This window comes from Neophocaena asiaeorientalis, unplaced genomic scaffold, assembly GCF_003031525.2.
Source record: "Neophocaena asiaeorientalis asiaeorientalis breed wild unplaced genomic scaffold, Neophocaena_asiaeorientalis_V1.1 scaffold340, whole genome shotgun sequence".
In the NCBI taxonomy this organism is placed as follows: Eukaryota; Metazoa; Chordata; class Mammalia; order Artiodactyla; family Phocoenidae; genus Neophocaena; species Neophocaena asiaeorientalis.
In genome coordinates, this window is record NW_020172733.1 from 774,033 (window position 1) to 795,969 (window position 21,937).

At 33.3% G+C, this 21,937-nt stretch overlaps 1 protein-coding gene and 1 non-coding gene across 3 annotated transcripts in view; both read left to right on the forward strand.

The window, feature by feature from the left end:
• Positions 1-21,937, forward strand: part of CNTN1 (contactin 1) — a 257,042-nt gene that overhangs the window by 137,531 nt on the left and 97,574 nt on the right. For both annotated transcript variants that reach the window (XM_024740425.1, XM_024740426.1), the window contains 3 exons: positions 2,150-2,277; positions 2,600-2,775; positions 18,217-18,337. In XM_024740425.1, coding sequence (XP_024596193.1) covers positions 2,150-2,277; positions 2,600-2,775; positions 18,217-18,337 — 425 coding nt within the window. The remainder of the gene's footprint in view (positions 1-2,149; positions 2,278-2,599; positions 2,776-18,216; positions 18,338-21,937) is intronic.
• LOC112396672 (small nucleolar RNA SNORA18) lies at positions 5,440-5,570 on the forward strand. The gene has a single exon (XR_003002619.1). It is a non-coding gene; the product is annotated as a small nucleolar RNA SNORA18 (small nucleolar RNA).

Here is a 21,937-nt window from a genome sequence, read left to right on the forward strand (position 1 = left end):
ATTATTAGAGAAATGCAAATCAAAACTACAATGAGGTACCACTTACACTGATCAGAATGGCCATCATTAAAAACTCTACAAATAGTAAATGCTGGAGAGGGTGTGGAGAAAAGGCAACCCTCCTACACCCTTTGCCACACCCAAAAGCATGACAAAAGTCTACCCTTTTGAGGATGTGGAGGTTCCTCATAAAACTAAAAATAGAATTTCCGTATGATGCAGCAATCCCAATCCTGAGCATATATCCAGACAAAATTATAATTTGAAAAGATACATGCACCCCAATGTTCATACAGCATTATTTACAATAGCCAAGACATGGAAGCAACCTAAATGTCCATTGACAGATAAATGGATAAAGATGTAGTATATATATACAATGGAATATTACTCAGCCATACAGAAGAGTGAAATAATGCCATTTGCAGTAATATGGATGGGCCTAGAGATTATCATACTAAATGAAATAAGTGAAAAAGAGAAAGATACTATATAATGTCACTTGTATGTGAAATCGAAAATATGACACAAATGAACTTATTTACAGAATAGAAACACAGACATAGAGAACAGACTTGTGGTTGCCAAGGGGGAAGGAGATGTGGGGGGATGGATGGGGAGTTTGGGATCAGCAGATGCAAAGTATTATATATAGGATGGATACACAATAAGGTCCTACTCTAAAGCACAGGATAGTCAATATTCTGTAGTAAATCATAATGGAAAAGAATATCAAAAATTTTAAAATAAAATAAAATCCAATGACAGGCAATCCAATATTGAATGTAAGTGCAAGGCATTATATAGTAAAGTTATATAATAAATATATAAATTATATGTAATATATCATAATATACGTAATATTAATGTAACATAAATTATATGTAAGAGTTAGGTATAATAAGGTTACAAATAATGAGTTTTCGGTCTCCTGACTCCAAGGAAGAGGCAGACAGGCAGAGGGAATACATTTAAGTTCTATTAGTATGAAAGATTTAGTTTCTGTTCATAGAAGAATTTCCTAAAAGTAATCTGTTACAGAAGCTTTTACTAAGATAGGTTTTACAGTATCATTCTTTGAAATTTCCTAAAATTAAAATATGTTTGTATTCCTCTGTGGCTGTGGAAATAACAGTCCATTCTAACTACCAAGTCTGAAGTCCTGGGGTCATATTCCTGGAAGATCTGGGCTCACTTCTTTCAGGCCTATGACTGATCTAAGTCTGTCTCACAGTGGTTTAAAAGTCATTTTATGGTGGCATGTAGAGAGCCACAGCTTCAGTTAAACTCTATGTAGTTCATACATTCAAAAACAGGTTGATCGAGTGCCTACTCATTGTTTCATGTCTCACTCCTTAAGGAATTCCTGGAACATAGTTTTTTGTTTTTTCCTAATGATTGTATACGTTAATGAATATGTTACCTTGAGATGGGGCCACAAACAAAGCAGATACAAATTCCTGACATCAGGATGCTACCATCTAATGCAAGGATAGATTAACAAGTAAAGCTGAAGTATGTCTGATGAAATATGTGTTAGGAAGAAAAATCTGGGAAGAGGGATATCATGGGGAATGCCAGGACAGCAGCAGTGCCATGGGTGAGTGTGTGTGTGCCATACTAACTAGAATTTATCAGACAAAGCTTTACTGAAGGTGCCACTGTGCAAAACCCTGAAGGTTGTGAGAAACAGATTGTGAAAACGACCAGGGCCTAAAAGGGCAAAACAAGGGCTGTGGCTTTTACTATGCATGAGATGGAAAACTCACTGGAGGCTTCTGAGCTGTAGAGTGACATCACTGAGCCAAAGAGTGACATTGTATTACTTATGCGGTGTATGTCTTCATGTCTGGCTGACACGTGGGAAAAGAAACTGTGTAGAGGCAAGGTTGGCAGCAGGAGGACAGTTCGAGATTACTGTGATAAGTCCAAGAAAAAGATGAAGGTGGTTTTCCAAAAAAACTTGATGCTGAGAAAGAATATTCTAAACAAAGGCTAGAATGTTTCATCTTGAAAAAAGTCTCTGTCAAGCAATTTATGTAAAACTTTAATGATACTAAGATGTTAGTGTTTTTAATCTAAGACATAGAATAGTAACGTATTTCATTAAATTAATTTTGTGAAATATGTATTTCTTTCATTTCAATAGAATAGTCATTTGGGAAGATGGCAGCTTGGAAATCAATAACATTACAAGGAATGATGGAGGTGTCTATACATGCTTTGTAGAAAATAATAAAGGGAAGGCTAATAGCACTGGGACTCTTGTTATCACAGGTAAGAAACCATTTGATTAACTTTACTTGTTTTTTTAAAATTTGACAGTGCTTAATTTCTAATGTACTATAAGACGTGATTCAGCACTAAGCTTATAAGACAATCCACGTTTTGATGTTTCCATTTCAAAAGCCTTCTGTGCAAATCTCTTGTTTGATGAAACTATTCTTGGAATTTAAATTTGTAAACATCTTATTGTTTTGCACAGAGATATTGATTTTAATTGAATTTAATTATTAATTTAATTTTTTAATGTACTAGATAATATGTTGTCTCATATTTTTTTGAATTGTGGTTTACTCCTTTATTTAAAAATGTGTAGATCCCACACGAATTATATTGGCTCCAATTAATGCCGATATCACTGTTGGAGAAAATGCAACCATGCAGTGTGCCGCTTCCTTTGATCCTGCACTGGATCTCACATTTGTTTGGTCCTTCAATGGCTATGTGATCGACTTTAACAAAGAGAACATTCATTATCAGCGGAATTTTATGGTATGTGTTTTATTTTTCATCTTATTAACATCCCAATGCCCCCCATGTGTCTGCATTGCACCTGCTATTACCATAATCATGTACATGAGACTGGAAAACAGGCAAAATTTTTTCATGGGTCTCCTTATATTAATTGTAGTATCCTGAACCTTTCTAAAAATGGCTAGCCCTGAGGATTTTGGTAGCAATATTAATCAATAAATATTCATTGTGCTTTAGGTCCACTTCCTCTTTATTATAATACAATTTTTATATTAATGTGTACTCTGCCTCATTATATCTGTACTATAGGTTCTAAGTGCCTTCACATTCATTTTAAACTAAGTAAGAGCACAGAACTTATCCTTTGTTATAGTGATGACTTTATGGCATTTATTTTATTCTTTGAGGGTAAGAAATAGACAAGCTATATATGTGGGAGGGTTTGGAGAACTAGTCCATGCAACTTTTAAAAGGGTTAAATGGCTGTATTTTAAGAATAAGAAAGCTTACATGATACAAATCCTATAATTAAGCATAGTGGTATCGTTGTATAGAAATGAAAATAGAGGAAAAAGACTGGGAAGTAACACAAGTATAACAACTTGCATAGGAACACACTTGTTGCACTGATAGGGCTGCCTAAATTACAGTGTATTTAAAGGGCAAATTGATCACTTCTTCTTCCAGTCTGTTCTTTAGAAAGGCAATCATTTAGGAACCTAAAGACCTATTTAGAACATATGCTTAGTCAAGAAAACTTTAATTCTAATTTTAGAAGTCAATTTTTAATAAAAGTTTGAATTAACTCAGTAGAATATTTAAGATTTTCAAGTCCTACGAACTCTGAAGTTTGATATGTATCTATTATAATATTATGTTTTCAAATTGTCTAACTCTTTTACAAAAATTCTTCTAGAACTTTCCACTTTAAAAAGCCAAAACAAGTTTTCAGTCAGGTTAAGATTGTTTTTAATTGGATGGAAACATTTATTCTTAAATTTTTAATAGATAGATTCATAGAACAATTATCAATACAATATCAATGTTTGTGCCTTCTATATGTTAACTGTAATTCCAGTTTCTTTCTTTTTAATCTAACAGATCTAGCTAAAACTGTACATCTACAGTGAATCTACTGTCTTTCAGTTTCTGAAACAAATTTATACTTTAAAAATAAACAACTGGGAATTTGTAGAGAATGATTTTAACATTATACCATGTGATATTTTTTCTTTATATATCTATTTTGATGTGCTTAATTGTAAGAATGCCCAACATTAATAAATTTGGCACCATTGTCTTTAATAATTTCTTCAAATTGTGTTTTGTTTCGCAAGAAAAGCAAATACCACTCAGTTTTTACTCATTTGAAGAAAAGAAGTGAGCTAAACAGAGATTTTATTTTAAAAAAGTAGACTTTTGAATTTGCTTGATGTTATATATTGAATATTTTCTAAAATGCAACAAGCATAGTTTATACAAATAGTTAACTTATAGCTGCAGTAGAGTCTCTGAAAATAGATTTGAAGGTATAACTTACCCTAAGTTAAGCTGAAACTTCATATGTGGAGCCTCTTTATGTTCTTTAAAATAAGTTACTTTACGTTGATTGACGTAAATAAACATTTCAAAAAAAAATGAAGGAAGGAAGGAAGGGAGGGAGGGATGGAAAGAAGAGAAAGAAAGAGAGAGGTGTGGGGGGAGGAGGAGGAGAGAGAAAAAGACAAAAAAAGAGAGAAATAAGATAAAAGAGACCCATGGCTTGAAAAAAGAGAAAAGTAAACCACTGAAAGACTAATTAAGAAATAAATATTACATTAGGTCATAACAATGTAAGAGACTTTGGTCATCACTAACTGTACTCCTTCCTTTTGTGGATGTTAGCCACAGGGGTTCAGGTTGTTGCCCCTCAGGGAAGCCAGAGCAGACCCTGACTCTGAGCCCATACTCTGGCTTCAGGGGCTCAGTTTCTGCTTCACTCCACCATATAAGAAGCATAATAACAATCAGCGGCATAAAACATACTCACTGGTTAAGTACGCAACTTCAGTGAGTAGAAGTATCAAAGACATATTTTTAGCACTTTGTAGATGGACAAGTCGATTTAACTCTGTAAATAATTAAAAAACCCAGATAAGAAATGTATTTTGAATTATTAAACTTAATTCTGCCTTTTGAACCTAAGAAAGATCTATGCAGCTTTCCCTTGCATCCTCCTTCTCTTTTAAAGCAAACTTCAAAGTCACACTTCACTGCTAAATGTACCACACAAATTTGAGTAAAACACTGTATGGGTCTGATCCACCTTTTGGAAGCCAGTCCTAATGGCTAGTAATTGCTTCTGGGGTCACTAAGAGAACACTCAGAAGGAGGGGTTCTTCCAACCTAAAGCTCAGTGAATGAAAACATAACAGGGATGGCAGGTATTGGGGAAAGCAAATTCGAAGGAAGGAACACTGCTGCCTGTGTTTGTCTGTTATTCAAATTGCACTAGCAAATATGTCAGTATATAATTTTTTGGTTTTTTAAATCATGTCTCTATATTTTATTTAATTCTGGCAACATTTCAATTATTGAATATCACTTGTTCGTTTAAAAATATAGTACTGAACCCATACCACAGCAGGAATAGTGATAGGCACTAGGGTGTATAAAACAGTGAATAAGACGAACACAGGCACTGTTGAGGTCTATCCCAGTGGGACTTTTTCTGCAGACCTACATTGTTGGAAATGCCTCATAGAGTAACCGTGCGGTTTCCTTTACGGAGAGAACTACGTGTTAGATCTGTGGGAAAGAACTTCAAGATAGCTGCTAATAAACTATGAAAAACCTAACAGTCAAACATTTTATCTTGGGTATTGGCATATCCCAACGATCTGTACTGTTCTAAGGTGTGATAGCTTAAGAGTGAATATGGTTTGAACTTAATGCATGTTTAGAGGGTGTCTAAAATTCAGTGCCAGGCAGATCCATCTCCTTTGACCCTAAACATGGTCCTAAAGTAAATTGCTTGAGGAAATTGGATCCCAAAGATTACAGGTGGGGAATTTTGAAGTGTGTCCATATTCCAGTGGAGATCAAAGAAGCCCAACTAAAAGAATTGTGGACCGACAACATGACAACTGTGGATTGAGACAAATTTCTTTTTGAAAGGGTTATCTTGAAAATTATGGATCAAACATTGGAGAAACCAAGGTGATTGGCAGTGGAAGGAATCAGAACATGTGAAATTCCTTAAAAATGTATTGACTTAAATAATTTTGCCTGTGTTACACATAATAACAAAAAAACCTTTACACTTTTTGTAGGAACAAAAGACAAGCACAGACTCTGATCCAAAATAAATCAGAGCTACCCTATGAGTTTAAAATTTAAGTATAACTGACTTAGTAGCTATCACAGTTAACAAAACTGATGTCATTGTCACCATCATGTTTTAATAATTTTAATTGTTAAAAATTAATATCAGAAACTCTAATTCATGAAGAATATAGACATAAAAATTTACACTTTTAATTTTAAGAACCTAAGTTTTTATTTTCAAGTTTGGCTTAAATAATACGTTATATTCAATAATCAAGCATGCTGTGAGTTTAGCTTGCTATTCTTGATCTTGACCACCATGTGGCAACCGTGCATAAGGTTTCAAATTTCACAGCCTGACCTACTTGGAACTTGAAGCTTTATGAAATTAAACAAATTATAATATATCTATCATATATATAAAATTATAATATAACTAATATATACCTAATATATCTATATCAAATTAATTATATCTAAGATATATAATTTGATATATATCTATATCAAATTAATTATATCTAAGATGTGTGATTTAAATTTTTTTCTTTATACTTTTTCCAATTATATTAATATAATTATCAGGAAAAAGGTAACTATATATTTTTGAAGATGTGCATTTCTTTTAAGAATTTATAGTGACCTATAAAATTTAAATATATAAATAACATTTCTATTACATTTATGATCCTGCTTTATGAAAAACTCTTTTGAATTAATTAGTTTTAAAATGTAGCTATTAATTTTAAAGTTGTAAGTAAACGATACCGATTATAGAAAAAATATTAAGAAGTTAAATATCTAATTTACCTGTCATGTTATTTATTCTTTCACTATTCGATAAATATTCACTGAGTGTTACATCGTTATGTAATTAGGGTCAGTAAATGTTTCATTTGAACTTGAATTTATGCATTGATGTTAAGTATATATATGTATATATACATATATATATGAATTACAAATTTCATAACTTTGGAACTTTGATACAATAAGCTTATAAGTAGTTTATCTGGCATTCTTTTATTCTGTCAAATTTATATGGCAAATACCTATATTTTTCAAGTCCAAATATAAAATGATTTCTATTTTGATTTTCCAGTTCAGTAGCTACTTACTCGTTTAGATACAAACGAGTATACAATACAAAAGTTTTAATACAAAAGTTTTAATACAAAAACGGAGTTTTTATACAAAAACGGAGTCATTTTACTTACCAATTTAATTTATAATGCATTTTGTTCTATAAAGGATGTAAGACTATCTACCAAAAAATATGTATTTGTAATATATCATTTTATGCCTCTCTCATGGTGGTACCTGATCTGCAGAAATTTTTTTTCAGGAGCTATCTAACTTTTGACACCCACTTTGAGTCATTTTCCTTCAACTATTTGACAGTTCTCCCTGTCAGAGCCATTATTTTAGTTAACCATGAGTTTCTTAAACTTTCTAATTCTGGTATTGCTGCTATAATACCTTTTTTTCTGTTTACAAATAAATGTTAAAATTATAGTTCAGTTAGAAGATTTCACATACCTGCTTTGAATTCATAAATATCATATGAATTGTTCAGAGGCTTTGCCACAACCAGAGCTCTAGGCTCCATTAAGCTTAATCTAGAGTCAGTGATTAAGCTTCTCTAAGTTTCAGATTTCCCCCTCTGTAAAATTTTAGTAGTAATTCACTTATTTCATTCAGGTTACTTCATTGGGTTTGCAATACTGGTTACTTCATAATATTTTTGTGAGAATTCAATGAGAGAATGCCTATAAAGTTCTTGGCACAAGATCTGTCAGGTTATTACTAATACTTTTTATAATAGAGCAATCATTCTACATCGAAAATTCCAGAAGCTTTTGCCAGATAGTTTTTTTCTGGTTATAGATCTCATTTTTCATGATTTATATTTTGCACTGCTTGCTCTACTGGATGCCTACTTTGAGACAAAAGATTCTAGGTATTTCCTTGCTGAGGGCAATGGAGAGGTAATAATAGTCAACATTTTACTGGTGCTTGCTGTTTAGCCAGCATTGGATTAAATGCTTTTCATGTATTTCTCAGGTGATCTTCATAGCAGTCCTCCATGGAGCACATATTACTGTGATTTTTTTCTCAACTTCTGAGGTGGGGAAACAAGATTTGAAACGTTAAGTAACTTGTCTAAAGTCATACAACTTACTGGTGGCAGAGAGAGGATTTGAAACCAAGGTGGTTTGATTGTAGACCCTGTGGTCTTCACCACTTGTTTCTAATCCATTGACTGGTACTCATGTCTATATCTATTTAAATAACCTCCCTCTCATTATTTGAAACACTATAAGACAGCAGCTGAACAGCAGTTCAACTCCTAACTTATTCTATAATCTTGTTTAATGAACTTTTTACGTTCAAAGTTATCCACATTACTTTATTCTTCCTACACTATTAGAAACCTTTGCATCACATTGTAAGTCGAGTCTACAGAGTTTCAGATTGCCTAACTATAAAACTCTAGGCAGTTCTTAGTGATCTCCTTTAGAGAGATAGGTTATGTGTGTGTGTTTGCAGGTGTGTGGACATGCATTTTTTCTGACTGTATAGACAGCATTCAAAACCAAAGTAAACAGATTTCTTACCCTAAGCCTGAAAGAAAATATTAATTCTACTGAACATGTCACAAAAATGTGTTTAAATCTGAAACATGTATCTCATACTAGAAGAACAGAATTTGAACAGATGTTTTGCTTCTGTGCATGCAAAAAGAGAGAAAGAGAAGCAGTAATAAACAGAAGTCATTTTTTTTTTGTTTTTTCAATTTCATTGGCTCTCTGTCATTATTGAACAAGAAGGTAAAGATTGTCCAGAGTTATGGGGCAACAGGTTACAGCAGAAAAGGAGTGTTAGGCCATAATCCAGACTAAGACAAGAATCAAATTAGAGCTGAAGAAACAGTGGAAAACCAAGAGGGCACAGTGAGATGATGTAAGCCCTAAAATGGTTGTTCTAAACCAGGAACAATTTTTCTCCCTAGGGAAATTTGGAGACATTTTTGTTTATTACAACTGCAGACAAGTGGTGTATTACGGGCACCTGTCTAGCACGGGTGCTGCTAAATATCCCATAATGCTGAGAACAGTCCTCCACAACAGAGAATTAACTGGTCCAAATTATCCATAGGGTCAAGATTGAGAAATGCTGTTCTCAAGGGAGATTTTTTTTAAAAAGACTTAAGAAAAAAGGGACTGAAAAGTTTTAAGCATAGTATGTTGGAAACAAAGAGAAGTTATATTATTCTGAGCAAATGAGAGTGCTGAAGACAAAAAAGGAAATTATAAGAGGATAGATAAAGCATTTTTCAAAATAGTATCAGAAGTAGAGGATAGATTGCATGAGTTTCACGAATTCAAGACTCTAAATTTTGGGAGAAAGAAAGAAATATGTGAAATGTCCCCTGACATAGTTCTGTGGTCCACACAAAACCCACAAAGGCAGGCTACCTGTACCCAAATTGTTTCTCTACTAAGAGTAATTAACTGGAAAAGAAAGAATTCTATCATCCCTCATTCTGTCTGAACTTTCTCTACCTCCCTTTCATTACCCTAATAAAACTTGACTTACACCTAACTATTCTATTTTATTTTGCTATTTTCTAGATCATCACACTTCCAGGGCAGAGATCATGCCAGCTAAAGTTATTCTCTAACAGAGACTCCCAGAGTCTAGACTTTAGGAAACATTTGTCAAAGATAAGGTTAAATATTTGGAATTAAGCACATATAGCAGCAAGTCTTTTTTCTTCAGAAATGTACTGGTTTAGAGAAATTTCTAAAAATTCATTCAAAATTAAAGTCCCATTTGTTTTACATAGAACTCCTTGCATACTTAATCATCACTGGAATAATTATTCTGGCTCTTTATGCTTGCAAAATACAGTGTGTATATAAAATAAAAAGAAGGGTAAATAAACATATAAACTTCTGGTGTCCTAGGAATTTTATTTTATAATTTTACATTGTCAATTTTGATGTTTTATTTACTATATCACACTAGAAATATACTATTTTGTCATTAGCTCTCATATTCCCAAAAAACTAATTTTTAAAAAAAACTAGTTTTTAAAACAGAACATTATCTAAAGATCTGGAATTTTGTTGTTGTTTTGCCCTTGACAAGTTATATGATCTTGGGCAAAACAGCCAATCTGTGCCTCAGGCTTCTCATCTGTCATATGAGGAAGTTGGGCCACACCAGAAGTTTTGAAAAACAGCAACAGAAGGTTTTTAGCAGCAGAATTCTTTTTGCAAAGAAAATTTAAATTAGAACCCCAATAAATATCAAAGATGAAGGTAAAGTTGGTCTGACTGAAAAAATTGTACCCATGTTTGTGAGCATGTGTAGGAGACCAAAGCCTTAACTATAGGGCATCTCACATCTTCCTATCCCAAAACACATCCCATTCTGATCCCTTCTTTCTACCAAGTGATCCATGAAGGTCTTCAGAACCCTAAGGCTAATGGAAACCAATTTAAAAACCATATAAATTAAACAGTGTTCAAGTTTTCTTTCAACTCAAAAATATGGGTTCTAAACCCAAGGCTTTGATGGTTTTGTCCATCATTTAAAATGCTTAGTAGACATCGAAAAGAAAATTTCCTTCCTTATGAGTTTCAATTTAAAATGGTCTGATTGATCAAAATTGAACTCTTCAGCCATCAAAATAGCCAAATTCAGGGATATTCAACATCTCCATTGATCGAGTAAGTACGGGGTGACCTCTCAGTAATTATCCTAAACTATTTCCCTAATATATTTAAGTATGTATATTTGTAATGATAATACTCATTTTCATAAGATTTTGTAAGTTATGTTTTTTAAAAATTTTACATTCAGGCAAACTTAATGCTTATGCATTATTTAAAATAACACTAACTTGAATATTAGATCATATTAGGAAATTAATGTTAATTATGTTGTGTGTGAAAATGGTTCTGTGATTATTTAAGAGAATGTTTTTACCGTTTTGGAGATTCAATTTAATATTTTGATGAATGAATTACGATGGTATCAGTAATTTGTTTTTTAAGGGTTCAACAATAGATGGACAGCTAGATAATTAGATAAAGTGAATATGGCAAGAAGTTTACAACTGTTGAATATAACTGGTTAGTATATGGGTGGCCATTGTACTATTCTTTCTATTTTCTTATGTTTGAGCATTTAAATAGGTTAAAAATTAAAGAAAGAAAGAAAGAAAGAAAATATAACATATTGTATTTTTCCTGTTATGAGAAAATATCCACTTTTACCTACCAAACTATGAATCTAAGTTCAATTGTTTGATCCATGAAGCACTACTTTGGCAACAGCTTAACTTGGAGAAAACAGGTTAACTATTGAGCCTTCTACCAGTAGCTTAACTTAAAATCTAAAATTCCTTATCTGTAAAATGGGAAGATTAAACATATCTCTCTGAGTCTTATAAAAATTAAATAGGAAACATATATGTAAAGTAGCTAGCCCATTGCAAGGCATCTTAAGGGCATTTAATAAGCTAGATCAGGTATTAGTAGGAGTTCATAGTAGCTACAGCAATGGCAGAAACAATAGCAGAAGTTGTAGTAGAAATCTTAATATTGATATTAATAGCAGCAGTAGTAGTATCCTATTAACGGCAACAGTGGTAGCAGTAGTGGTGGTTGTAGTTACAGTATTATTGTGTCCTCATCTCTAAAATACAGTTAAGAATAGTACCCCTTTCCCAGGGTTGTTGTTATAAGTGAATTTGCACATGTAAAGTATTTATAATAGCCCCTGGCACCTATAAAACCCTTACTTATTTTTTTTTTTTTTTTTTTCTTGTGTGTTGGTGATGGTGGTGTTAAAGTTTGCAGTTGCATCTGATGAGTTTGCTACAGTTATTCCTTCTTTAACCTAGGAAGCCAAAAGTAAAAAAGAAAAATGTTTATTTTTCATGGATATAGCATGTATCATACATATTTAATAATTTTTGCTTACAGGTTTCTAGAGTATTCTCTTTAAAGGTTATGCTTTCCTCAAGTCTTCCATATTTGTCTCTTCATTCTGAACTTCAATGGAACAAAAGAGATGTTTTTATAGAGCCATTATGACCTCTAAGCTTTATCTAGACCTTGTATATACTTTATGGCATATTTCTTTGTTCATTATGATTAACTGAATTTGTTAATACAACTTAGTAATTCAGACTCATTTATACTGCAGGACTGATTTTTCAAAGTTAGTTCATGGGGGAGTGGAAAGGAAGGAATAGGCATTTATATTTTGGAAGCCTTTTGATTTAAACTTGGGAAGTTTCTAAGTGGTAAACCACATATACACTTTGGAACATCCCTGAGCTGTGCTATCACAATTTCCAGTATGTGATTTAACTCTCCTCATATGAAGGGAAGCATTTTGTAATTCAGCCAAGCTGTGGTTTTTAGTGAAAATAGAGAGCATTCGTATCTAATTTGTGGCTAGAATGTGCTGAGAGCCATGATCTTTACTTGCTTTGTAAGCGTTCTGTCGACCACTGAGAACCTCAACTTCTCCTGAGGTATGGAAAGTGCTAGTGCCATTTATAAAAACGTCAGCAAAGCTTTTATACATACACAACTCAATTGGAAATGATATTACATATTTTTCTTTATTTTCCTTTTGAGGTGTTTGAGTGCCACACATTCACCAAATATAGATCGAATGAGAATAAATGTTAAAGTCGCTTATTACTGCTTTATGCAAATCGGCCTATCATTACCTACCTAAGTCCTAATGTTTAAAACAAGCCTAACTTTTAAAATGAGTTTAGCATTAAACTTTTAGAATAGTTTAATTAAAAGTTTTTAAGGAGTTTATTCTGAAGATTCAGTAAGTATAACTTTAATATGATATTTTGAGACAAAATAGTTTGTGTTTTTCATTACATGTGAAAAGTATGAAAAGCATAACAACATTATTCCTCTCAGGATTAAATAAGTGAATATGAAAACAACACTGTGTTTCAAACTGAGATTTTGGGGAAAATTATAACAATTTCATTAAAGAAGATTATTAGGTGTACAGCATTCAAATATTTTACAAAGGGTAATTATGGTGTCACAAATTATTTTTATATTATTTTCCTGCTTTCATTTTTTTATTATAAGGTTGAGTTTTTTTTTAATTTTAATTTCTGAAGTATTTTATTTTTTAAATTTCAATCTAATCCCATGGTTCATTGAAATAGTGGAAGTTTAGCAACAGGATTATCTTTCATTTGGCTACATGAAGCAACCCAAGTAGTCAGTTAACATAATAAAAGCATGCAATAGAGCTAAGTGCTTTTAATTTTATGCAAACATTATTCTTTCTCAAATATAGCTATTATCTTGTGTCATGATAGTTTAAAAATATTTTTTAATATCTTTCCATTAATGAATATTTAATGTCAAAGTTCAGTACTATGATGCATTGAACTTTAAGGATGTTAAAGCACATTAAAGCCGTCTGTTTTGTTAATATATAATGTTTAAATTATTTTATTTTACGGTAATTATTTTATATTATTTTATTTTTCCTCACTAGAAATTGTCTCAGAAATATGTCAGTTAGCACCTACAATGGCTCAAGAAAAACTCTTTTATTATTACCTTCCCCATATACACAACTTTACTCTCTTCTTACTTTAAATATTTTTAAAAAGATAGCTATAGGTAATAAAATAATATTTCTTTACCCCTCCCCCCTTAGGTGAATTCTATTTAGTATTATATGTAGAATTGGCCAACTACAAAGTCAGGCAGAGTCCTCAAGACCATCTTCAGTTCTGAAACCAACTGCAAGTTCCAGGAGTTGCAAAAACCAGCCTCAGTTTCCTTGTGCTAGAGGGAACTCACAGAATTCCCTGAAAGCTATTATGCTCATGGTTACAATTTATTACCCAAATAGCATGCAGATTAAAATCAACGAAGGGAAGAAATGCATGAGGCAGAGTCCAGGAGATGTACCAAAATAGAGCTTCCATTATTCTCTCCCCATGGAGTCAGGATGCATTACTCTACCAGCTATGGTCTGTGGCAGTAGGCACAGAGTATTGCCAACCAGGGATGCTTTCCTGAGCTTTGATATCTAGAGATTTAACCAGGACTTAATCATGTAGGCATTGATTGACTGATTGATTGCCCAAATGGTTAATCTCAATATCTAGGTTGATTGATAACACATGACCCAAAGCCCCTACCCTAAGCCACAATGTTAGTCTTTTTGGCATGGTCAGCCCCTACTCTAAAACTATACAGATGTGGCTAATTTCCACCCTAAATCACATGGTTAGAACTATTCAGTATGACCCAAGATGCCCAGGCAAAGAAAGAATACTACAGGTTACCTTCCAGAAGCTGACAGAAAGGGCAGATCTCTCTGTAAATTTGTGATTTGTATTACAAATTTTGAATTTGTAAAGGCCTAATTCTTTACAACAAATATGGGTGGTTGAAAAACTTAGAGGTGTCCATTTTCTTATATGTCAACTGCATTCTTTTCTCTATAAATTTACACATTATTCCTAAAACGTTTATATTTACTCATGAAATTGTTTACAAATAATTTGAAATATATTATTAATTGATAGCTGATCTCAGGTATATGGATAGCAATAGTTGTTCTCAATTCAGCTATTTTATCTTATAATATTATCATTATCTTACCTGAAAAATCATATGAAATTACTAAAAGAATTTAATAAAAAACATTTTAGATAATAGGTATTTTAATTCATTTATGCAATATTTATTTGTTGAATTCCTCCTGTATGTCAGATATCACAATACATAATTTGTGTGTAATAATAAATAAGACCTAGTCCATTCCTCAAAGAATTACAGTCTAGTAGAAGAAATGAACAACTAAATAATTAGAATAGAAAGGGATAGTTAAAATGAAAATATGCAAGGGGCAATCCCCTAACCAGGACTTTGGATTCTAGAGAAGAAAGGGGCATCTAAACCACGACTTGAAGTTAGCCAAGTGATAGAAGTGGGAGATGGGAGAATCCAGGCAATGCAAGTGATATGTACAAAGGTCTGCAGGAAAGAGAACACATGGTAAAATGTAAGTTTCTGGGGCACAGGAAGTGGGAAAAGAGGTAACAAGAGTGTGTACTTCATCCTGACATCAAAATGTCTCATTATGTGCTTACAAAATTCTGCCATTGTGATGGGCTATATGAACTTGCTATCCTAACTCTGCTTGTACCTGAAAAGAAGTAAACATGTATTATCTTAAGAGCAGATGCCAGAAGTCTTAATAAGCATGCTGAAAAATTCACTCAAACAATGTATATTTGGTGTTGTTATATCCCTGGGATTGTGCTGGTCTTAAGGTTACAGCACATACAGCTGTACACATGTAACACAGGGATACAATGCTGAAGAAATCAGGTATGTTTCCTCCTCTCATAAAACTTACAGTCCTTCAGGGAAACCAACTTTAATCATATAATTGCAAAAATATTTTATTGTAAATGATATATATAATATCACATTAAGTAAAATGTGCTATGGCAAAATGTAACAACAGAAAACAGAAAGACTTGCTTAAGGAAATGATTTGAACTGATATTGGTGGGGGAGGGTAAATGTTATTTAGATGAAGGTGGTAAGATGTTGGGGTATGAAGAGATCAAATTCCAGGAAAGGAAACACCTTGGAGAACCAGAGATAGGAGATAACAAGATACATTTAAGGTCTTAAAAAGGGAATGTTCTTCTGGAGAGCAGAGTGTAAGTGCAATGGTGGCACTAGTTAAGCTGGAATATTGGACAGAATTTAGAGAATGGAGCCAAGTTGACTATCATAACACTTACAGCTTTTATTCCAAGAAGTGGAACATGTTTAAAGGTTTTAGTTTGTTTTTATAGAAAGGGATGATTTGATCATAATTTGCATTTTTTAAAGGTCACCCTGAGTGCTAAGTAGAGAAAAGAATAGATGGGACAGGGGTGAGGGTCATGACCAAATAAGACATAGTAGTTCAGTGAGAGATGTTGGTAGCTTGGACAAGGACAGAGGAAGTGTTGAAGAAAAGGAAGGGACAAATTCAATAATTTATTATGGAATTATAAGGAAGTTGAAGAAGATGAGAGGTTAAGAATTTTCTCAAACTTTCTGGAAAATGTGCTGTCACAGATGACTAGAAAAGTTGGGTGTTTGGGGAAGAAAGATCAAATGCTATTAGAAGTCAAGTAAAATGAGTTGAAGAGTTGGAAACCAGATTAAAATGGACTGAGGGGTAAGAGGTAAAGAAACGCCAAAAGCTAAAAACAGAAAGTAAGGGTTTGAGGAAGAATTATTGTCAGAATCCAAGCAACCATCCAATAATTAAGCAGCTTAACATGAGGAAAGAAGAATAGTTGTTTGTTTCCAAGGGAAAGAAGAGAAGAGCAGAGAGAGGTAAGATATGGGAGTGGGAGTGAATGCCAACAAGATGATAGGGAACAGAGAGAGGTGAAGGTCACTGAGAAATCCTTAGTAAAAGTATGACCAACAGGACTTTTAAAAATAGAAATATACAGTGGATGATAATTGCCCTACTTTGTGGGATACAACCAATTCCATGACCTTTAACTCTTTAGTACACCTATTTTACTAGGGAATACTTTGTGCTAGTAGGTTTCATGGCAAAATAGAGAAAAGGTTGGTCTGGAGCTCCTTGGTCAAGAGAACAGAAGGAAAGAATTCCCCTACCTTAGGAATTTGAAGAAATCTTGGAAACTGGATTTTTACCCAATCTTAGACCTCAAGGGACAGGAAGACTCCAATTAACATTAAATTGTATGACCTCTAGTTTCATTTTTCAGAGATTTTAATTACTAAAACCAAGGAACAAGGTGTGTGGCCACTGACCAGTTCTTTATATGGAGATAGTAGTATTCTATTACAACCAATTGAATCAATCTGCTCAGATGATAACTAGCTATTATTTTTAATTAATCTTATTAATCAAGCAAGGATTGCAACCCAAATACTTTCCAAGACCAGCAGGGAATTTAATATGTGAAGTGGCCACCAGTAGAACCAATGGTGAAGCAGAGCATTTATTCCACATATAGTCATTAAATAGTTAAAATTTGCAGGTCTGTCATATAACAGAAACAATACCTTCATCTATTACGTGAAATATTAACCTAATCATTAGTTTTTCATCCTTTAATCTATCTGGATATCTATAATTGCAATAGTAAATCAATATTTTTGTGTCTCAGGGAAACCAAATGTCTATTTAAAAATCGAGTTTTCCAGATTTTTCTCTTAAGAGAGTATTTTGGTGATAATGAACATGGACTATGTTATGCTCCTCCAACCAAGCAAACCGAGTAACCATAGTTAAATTACTTGGCTACTCTAAGTCTCACTTTTATCTTTAGTAAAATGGACAAAATAGGACCTATCTCATAGGACTGTTTTCAGAAGAGAATCCCAGGGTCTGTATAGAGAAGGCATTCTATAAATATTAGCTATTTTTAGAAATTGCATTGGGATGGTGCCTTATCATTCATAAGCAAAATTCCCTCAAGCCTCCTTAAAGAAAACATATGTTAAACACTATTCTAAGCACTGGGAATAGAGCAGTGAACAAGACAAAAATCCTTGCCCACAAGGAGGTTATATTTGGCCAAAACAGAACATGTTAGTAGAATTGTCCATTTTGACAGTTTCTGCACACTTTTAGTATCTTTGTAAAATGAACTGTGGCACGTCTTGAAATTAGTTGTTTAGATTGGTTTTATATAACCAAATTAATAATTCTCCCTAGCCATACAGCATTTATGTATCTTCATTGACATGGAGCATCAAGATTTTTGGACCTTCACATTTCTTTTTAAAAGACATCAATGAAATAGTTTCATCCTGTGTTTTCTCTCAAAATGTCCTCTGATTATATAAATAATAGAATACTAAAGACATTAAAGCTAAAAAGGACCTTAGGTAATTCACTCTATTTTTCACTTGAGATACCAAAGCCTAGAGTTTAAGTAACCTAAGAACACACAGACAGTTAGCACATCTCGAACAGGTGTTCATTTTGTTAGGGGAAAATGTACCTCTCATATCCTAAATACCATTTAATTTGTGAAAAAAATGTACTGATTTGAATGACTGCTGTTTTTGCCGACAGCTGGATTCCAATGGGGAACTGCTCATCCGAAATGCCCAGCTAAAACACGCTGGGAGGTACACGTGCACCGCTCAGACAATTGTGGACAATTCTTCAGCCTCAGCTGACCTTGTTGTGCGAGGTAAGAGTTTCAACATTTTGGAATCACAAAACCAAAGCTATATGACTTACATAAATATGTATAATCTTCTGGTAACTCTGGTACGAATTCTTATATATTTAGAGTCTTGATCCTTGAGAACAGTTCTTCACCCATGCCTAAGACTGATTTATGCCAGCCAAGTAGTAAACAGAACTGATTTTGTTTGTTTTACTAACTACGTATTTTTTAGCAACTTACACCACATACCTCCTACTAAATGTTTGTGCTTTTAAACTTAGTACTTACCAGAAATTCTCAGTTCCTGCTAATACTTTTCATGTGTTGAATAGAGTTTTGTTTCCTTTTTTATTTTTTATGGAAAAAATACACTGGTGCTGCTTATTATAACCTCAAGTGTTATACATTTACCAGTATCATCTTAGAATAAAAAATGATTTGTACATGTATCATGTTTCTATTTGTTACTGATTTTCAGACTAGTGTTTTTGTTCTTATAAATGATTGAGAATGTGCTTGGATACATGCTTATTGAAAATACAATGCCTTTGCTACTGGCCTCTGCTATATAGCTGTGAGGCCAGCTCAGAATATGCCTTACTTTATTTAAAATCATTCATCGGCTCTTTACTCCCTGCCTACAGAATGAAGACCATTCCTTTTAGCTAAGTGCCCAAGAAGTTCCATGAGGTGTGGTGACCTTGGCCTGTTTAGCTTTAATCTCTCACCATTCTTCCTGACCAACTAGTCCATAGAAATACCCTAGGATTTCTACCTCTGTTCCTTGGTTCACAGCATTCCTTCTAAATGCTGTTTTCATTGATTGTTGCCCAAATCTTATCCATCCTTGAAGACTTGGCTCAAGAAGTAACAAACTCATGAGTCATTTTTATGAGGTCTCAAATATGAGCCCTCTCTTCTAAACTCTCATAACAATTACTACTTTCTCTAATGTGTTTTATAGCAATCTGTACATATGAGTTACCTTCTCTACTAAGTTGTGAAATTCACATATGCATTTTTATTAATATTTAGTGAGTTGCAGCATTCGATCTCATAGTTTCATTGTTCTCTTTTTCCCTCTGTCTCAGTGACATGTTAAATTTTGGTTTTTTTCACAATTTTACCTACTAGAAATATTTATTGACCATTATTTATTGCACTATTTTTTCAGTCATCTTTTGCACAATCAGATAAACAATTAGTAAATGAGATGATATTCATGGTTTGTCTTAATACCCATTCTGGATTAATTGAAAATTAATAAAACTCCAAGGCTACGAAATGCTAAATTAAAGGAAGTTCATTTAGGTTCAGTATTTCCATTAGGAATATTTTGTTATCTGGGACATCTACTGTCTGTGAGAGTTATCAGGGAGAGGGACTATTCACTGTTCTTTCTAGTCAAACCACTAGCTGTTAAGTCACTTCCAGCAATACTCTATGCTTGTATTTAATTGAAATTATTTGCATATTAAAAGATTATCACTAGTGTTACAATAGGGGTTATGTTACAATGCCTGTGCATCAGTGTCTTCATATAATTACATTGCAGCAAACTCCCAGTATTCACAGGGAAGACGAAGTTTTACAGATGTAGTCAAAGAATATTAATAATCTTATCCATTCACACTTAGGTAATTAATAATCAACATACTCTGTATTTTTTTACAGAAAAACCAATATAAAAAAGGTATAGCAGGTATTATGCGAAAATATAAAGTTGTTTTTTTTTTCTAAAGCCCTTTAGTCATAGGAAATATAACTTAAAGCAAAGCAATCTGGCAAGTGCACTTAGTAGAAATATGATATAGCATTTTAAGTCCCTGCACTATAGCAGGATGTTGAAAAAACTATACAGGTAGATAAAAAGTATTGCTTAACACTGATAAAAGTCTGAAAGTTGTAATCATTCTCCAAACGTTATTTCTAATAATATAAAAGGTATTCATTTTATATCAAGAGAAATTTGCAATTCAAATAGTCAAATACATTTCTGCATAGCTGCATTCTGATGGCCAACTACTCAGCAGCAGTAATAAAAGTCACAAGGTAATTGGGGGATCCAGACTTCAAGGTGACCCTCAGTGATCCTTGCTTTCTGATAAACCAACCCCTGTGTAATCCCTCTAACACTTAGGGTTGGTGTATGTGCCAGCAGAAGTGACAGTGCTGAACATTGTCATAAATCACATTGCTGCTTCTGCCTTGGTTTTTGGAATTCTCATTTTGGAGGAAGCCAGCTACCATGTCATGAGGATATTTCAGCAATCTTGTAGAGAAGCCCACAGGAAGAGGAAATGAGACCTCCTATTAATAACCAATACCAACTTCCCAGTCATTTGAGTGAATCATCTAGAGAGAAGATCTTCCAGTCAAGCTTTCAGATGACTGTAGCCTTGGCCAACAGTTTGATTATAAATTTCATGGCAGACCCTGATCAAGAATTATTCAGCTAAGCCACTCAAGAATTCTTAATCCACAGACACTGTAAGAGATAACTGTTTATATGTATAGCTGATTCACTTTGTTATAAAGCAGAAACTAACATACAATTGTAAAGCAACTATACTCCAATAAAGATGTTAAAAAAAAAAGAGAGAGAACTGTTTACTATTGTTTTAAGCCACTCAGGCCTGGGGTAATTTGTTATGCAGCAGTAGATAACTAATACAACCATGGAATGTGCTGAAAGAAAAATAACTCTCCACCAAGAAGTATATATACAGACAAGTTATCATTTCATAATGAGGAAAAATAGTTATATTTAGACCAACAGAAACAGAGTTTATTTCCCAAGAGACTCTTATGTCTAAAGGAATATTTAATGGGTAAATTTCAGGAAGAAGGAAAATAATGCCAGAGTAAAGTTCTGAGACATCAAATAGCATGATGAACAAAGAAAACAGTAAACATATCCAAATCTAAGCAAACAGAGCTAAACTAGACTTCAGAATATGCTGTGGTCTGGGTTTAAGAACTGGCAAGAATAAGTTGCACACTGATCAAGTTGATAGTTGCTTTTACTTCAAGTTTCTATTAAAACAACAAATCTGACATATATATGTATGTATGTATGTATGTATGTATATGTGTGCATATTTTATATGGTCAAATATAGAGAATGCATGAAAATGATAATCACGAAATATAGGGGAGTGGTTATCCCTGGGTTGGAGATAGGAGAGGAGGTGAGTGTGGTTAAGGAGGGAGGGGACCCACAAAAGGCTACATCTGAATAAGTAATGTTTTATTTCTTAACCTGAATGGTGAGTTTTTAGGTGGTCATTTCTTATTTTATACAGCTTTACCTAAATGTTAAATATTTCTCAATATATTTAATTTAATTAAACAGGGTGACCTGCTATCCCCTACTTCCTCTCCACCAACCTTTTCAGCAAAGATTCATGAAAAATCTTTGTGTAACCTCTGGGTGCAGGTGCCAGACTTGGCTGTACATCAGATTTACTACTACAATTAATTTTAAATACACAATTCTAAGCCTCTCGGAAGTTTCTAAATTAATAACTCTGCAATGGGTTTAGCAAAGCTAGCTTAAAGATTGTCCTGGTGAACCATGGTGCATCAACACTGGACACAGAAATTGACCCATACACATAT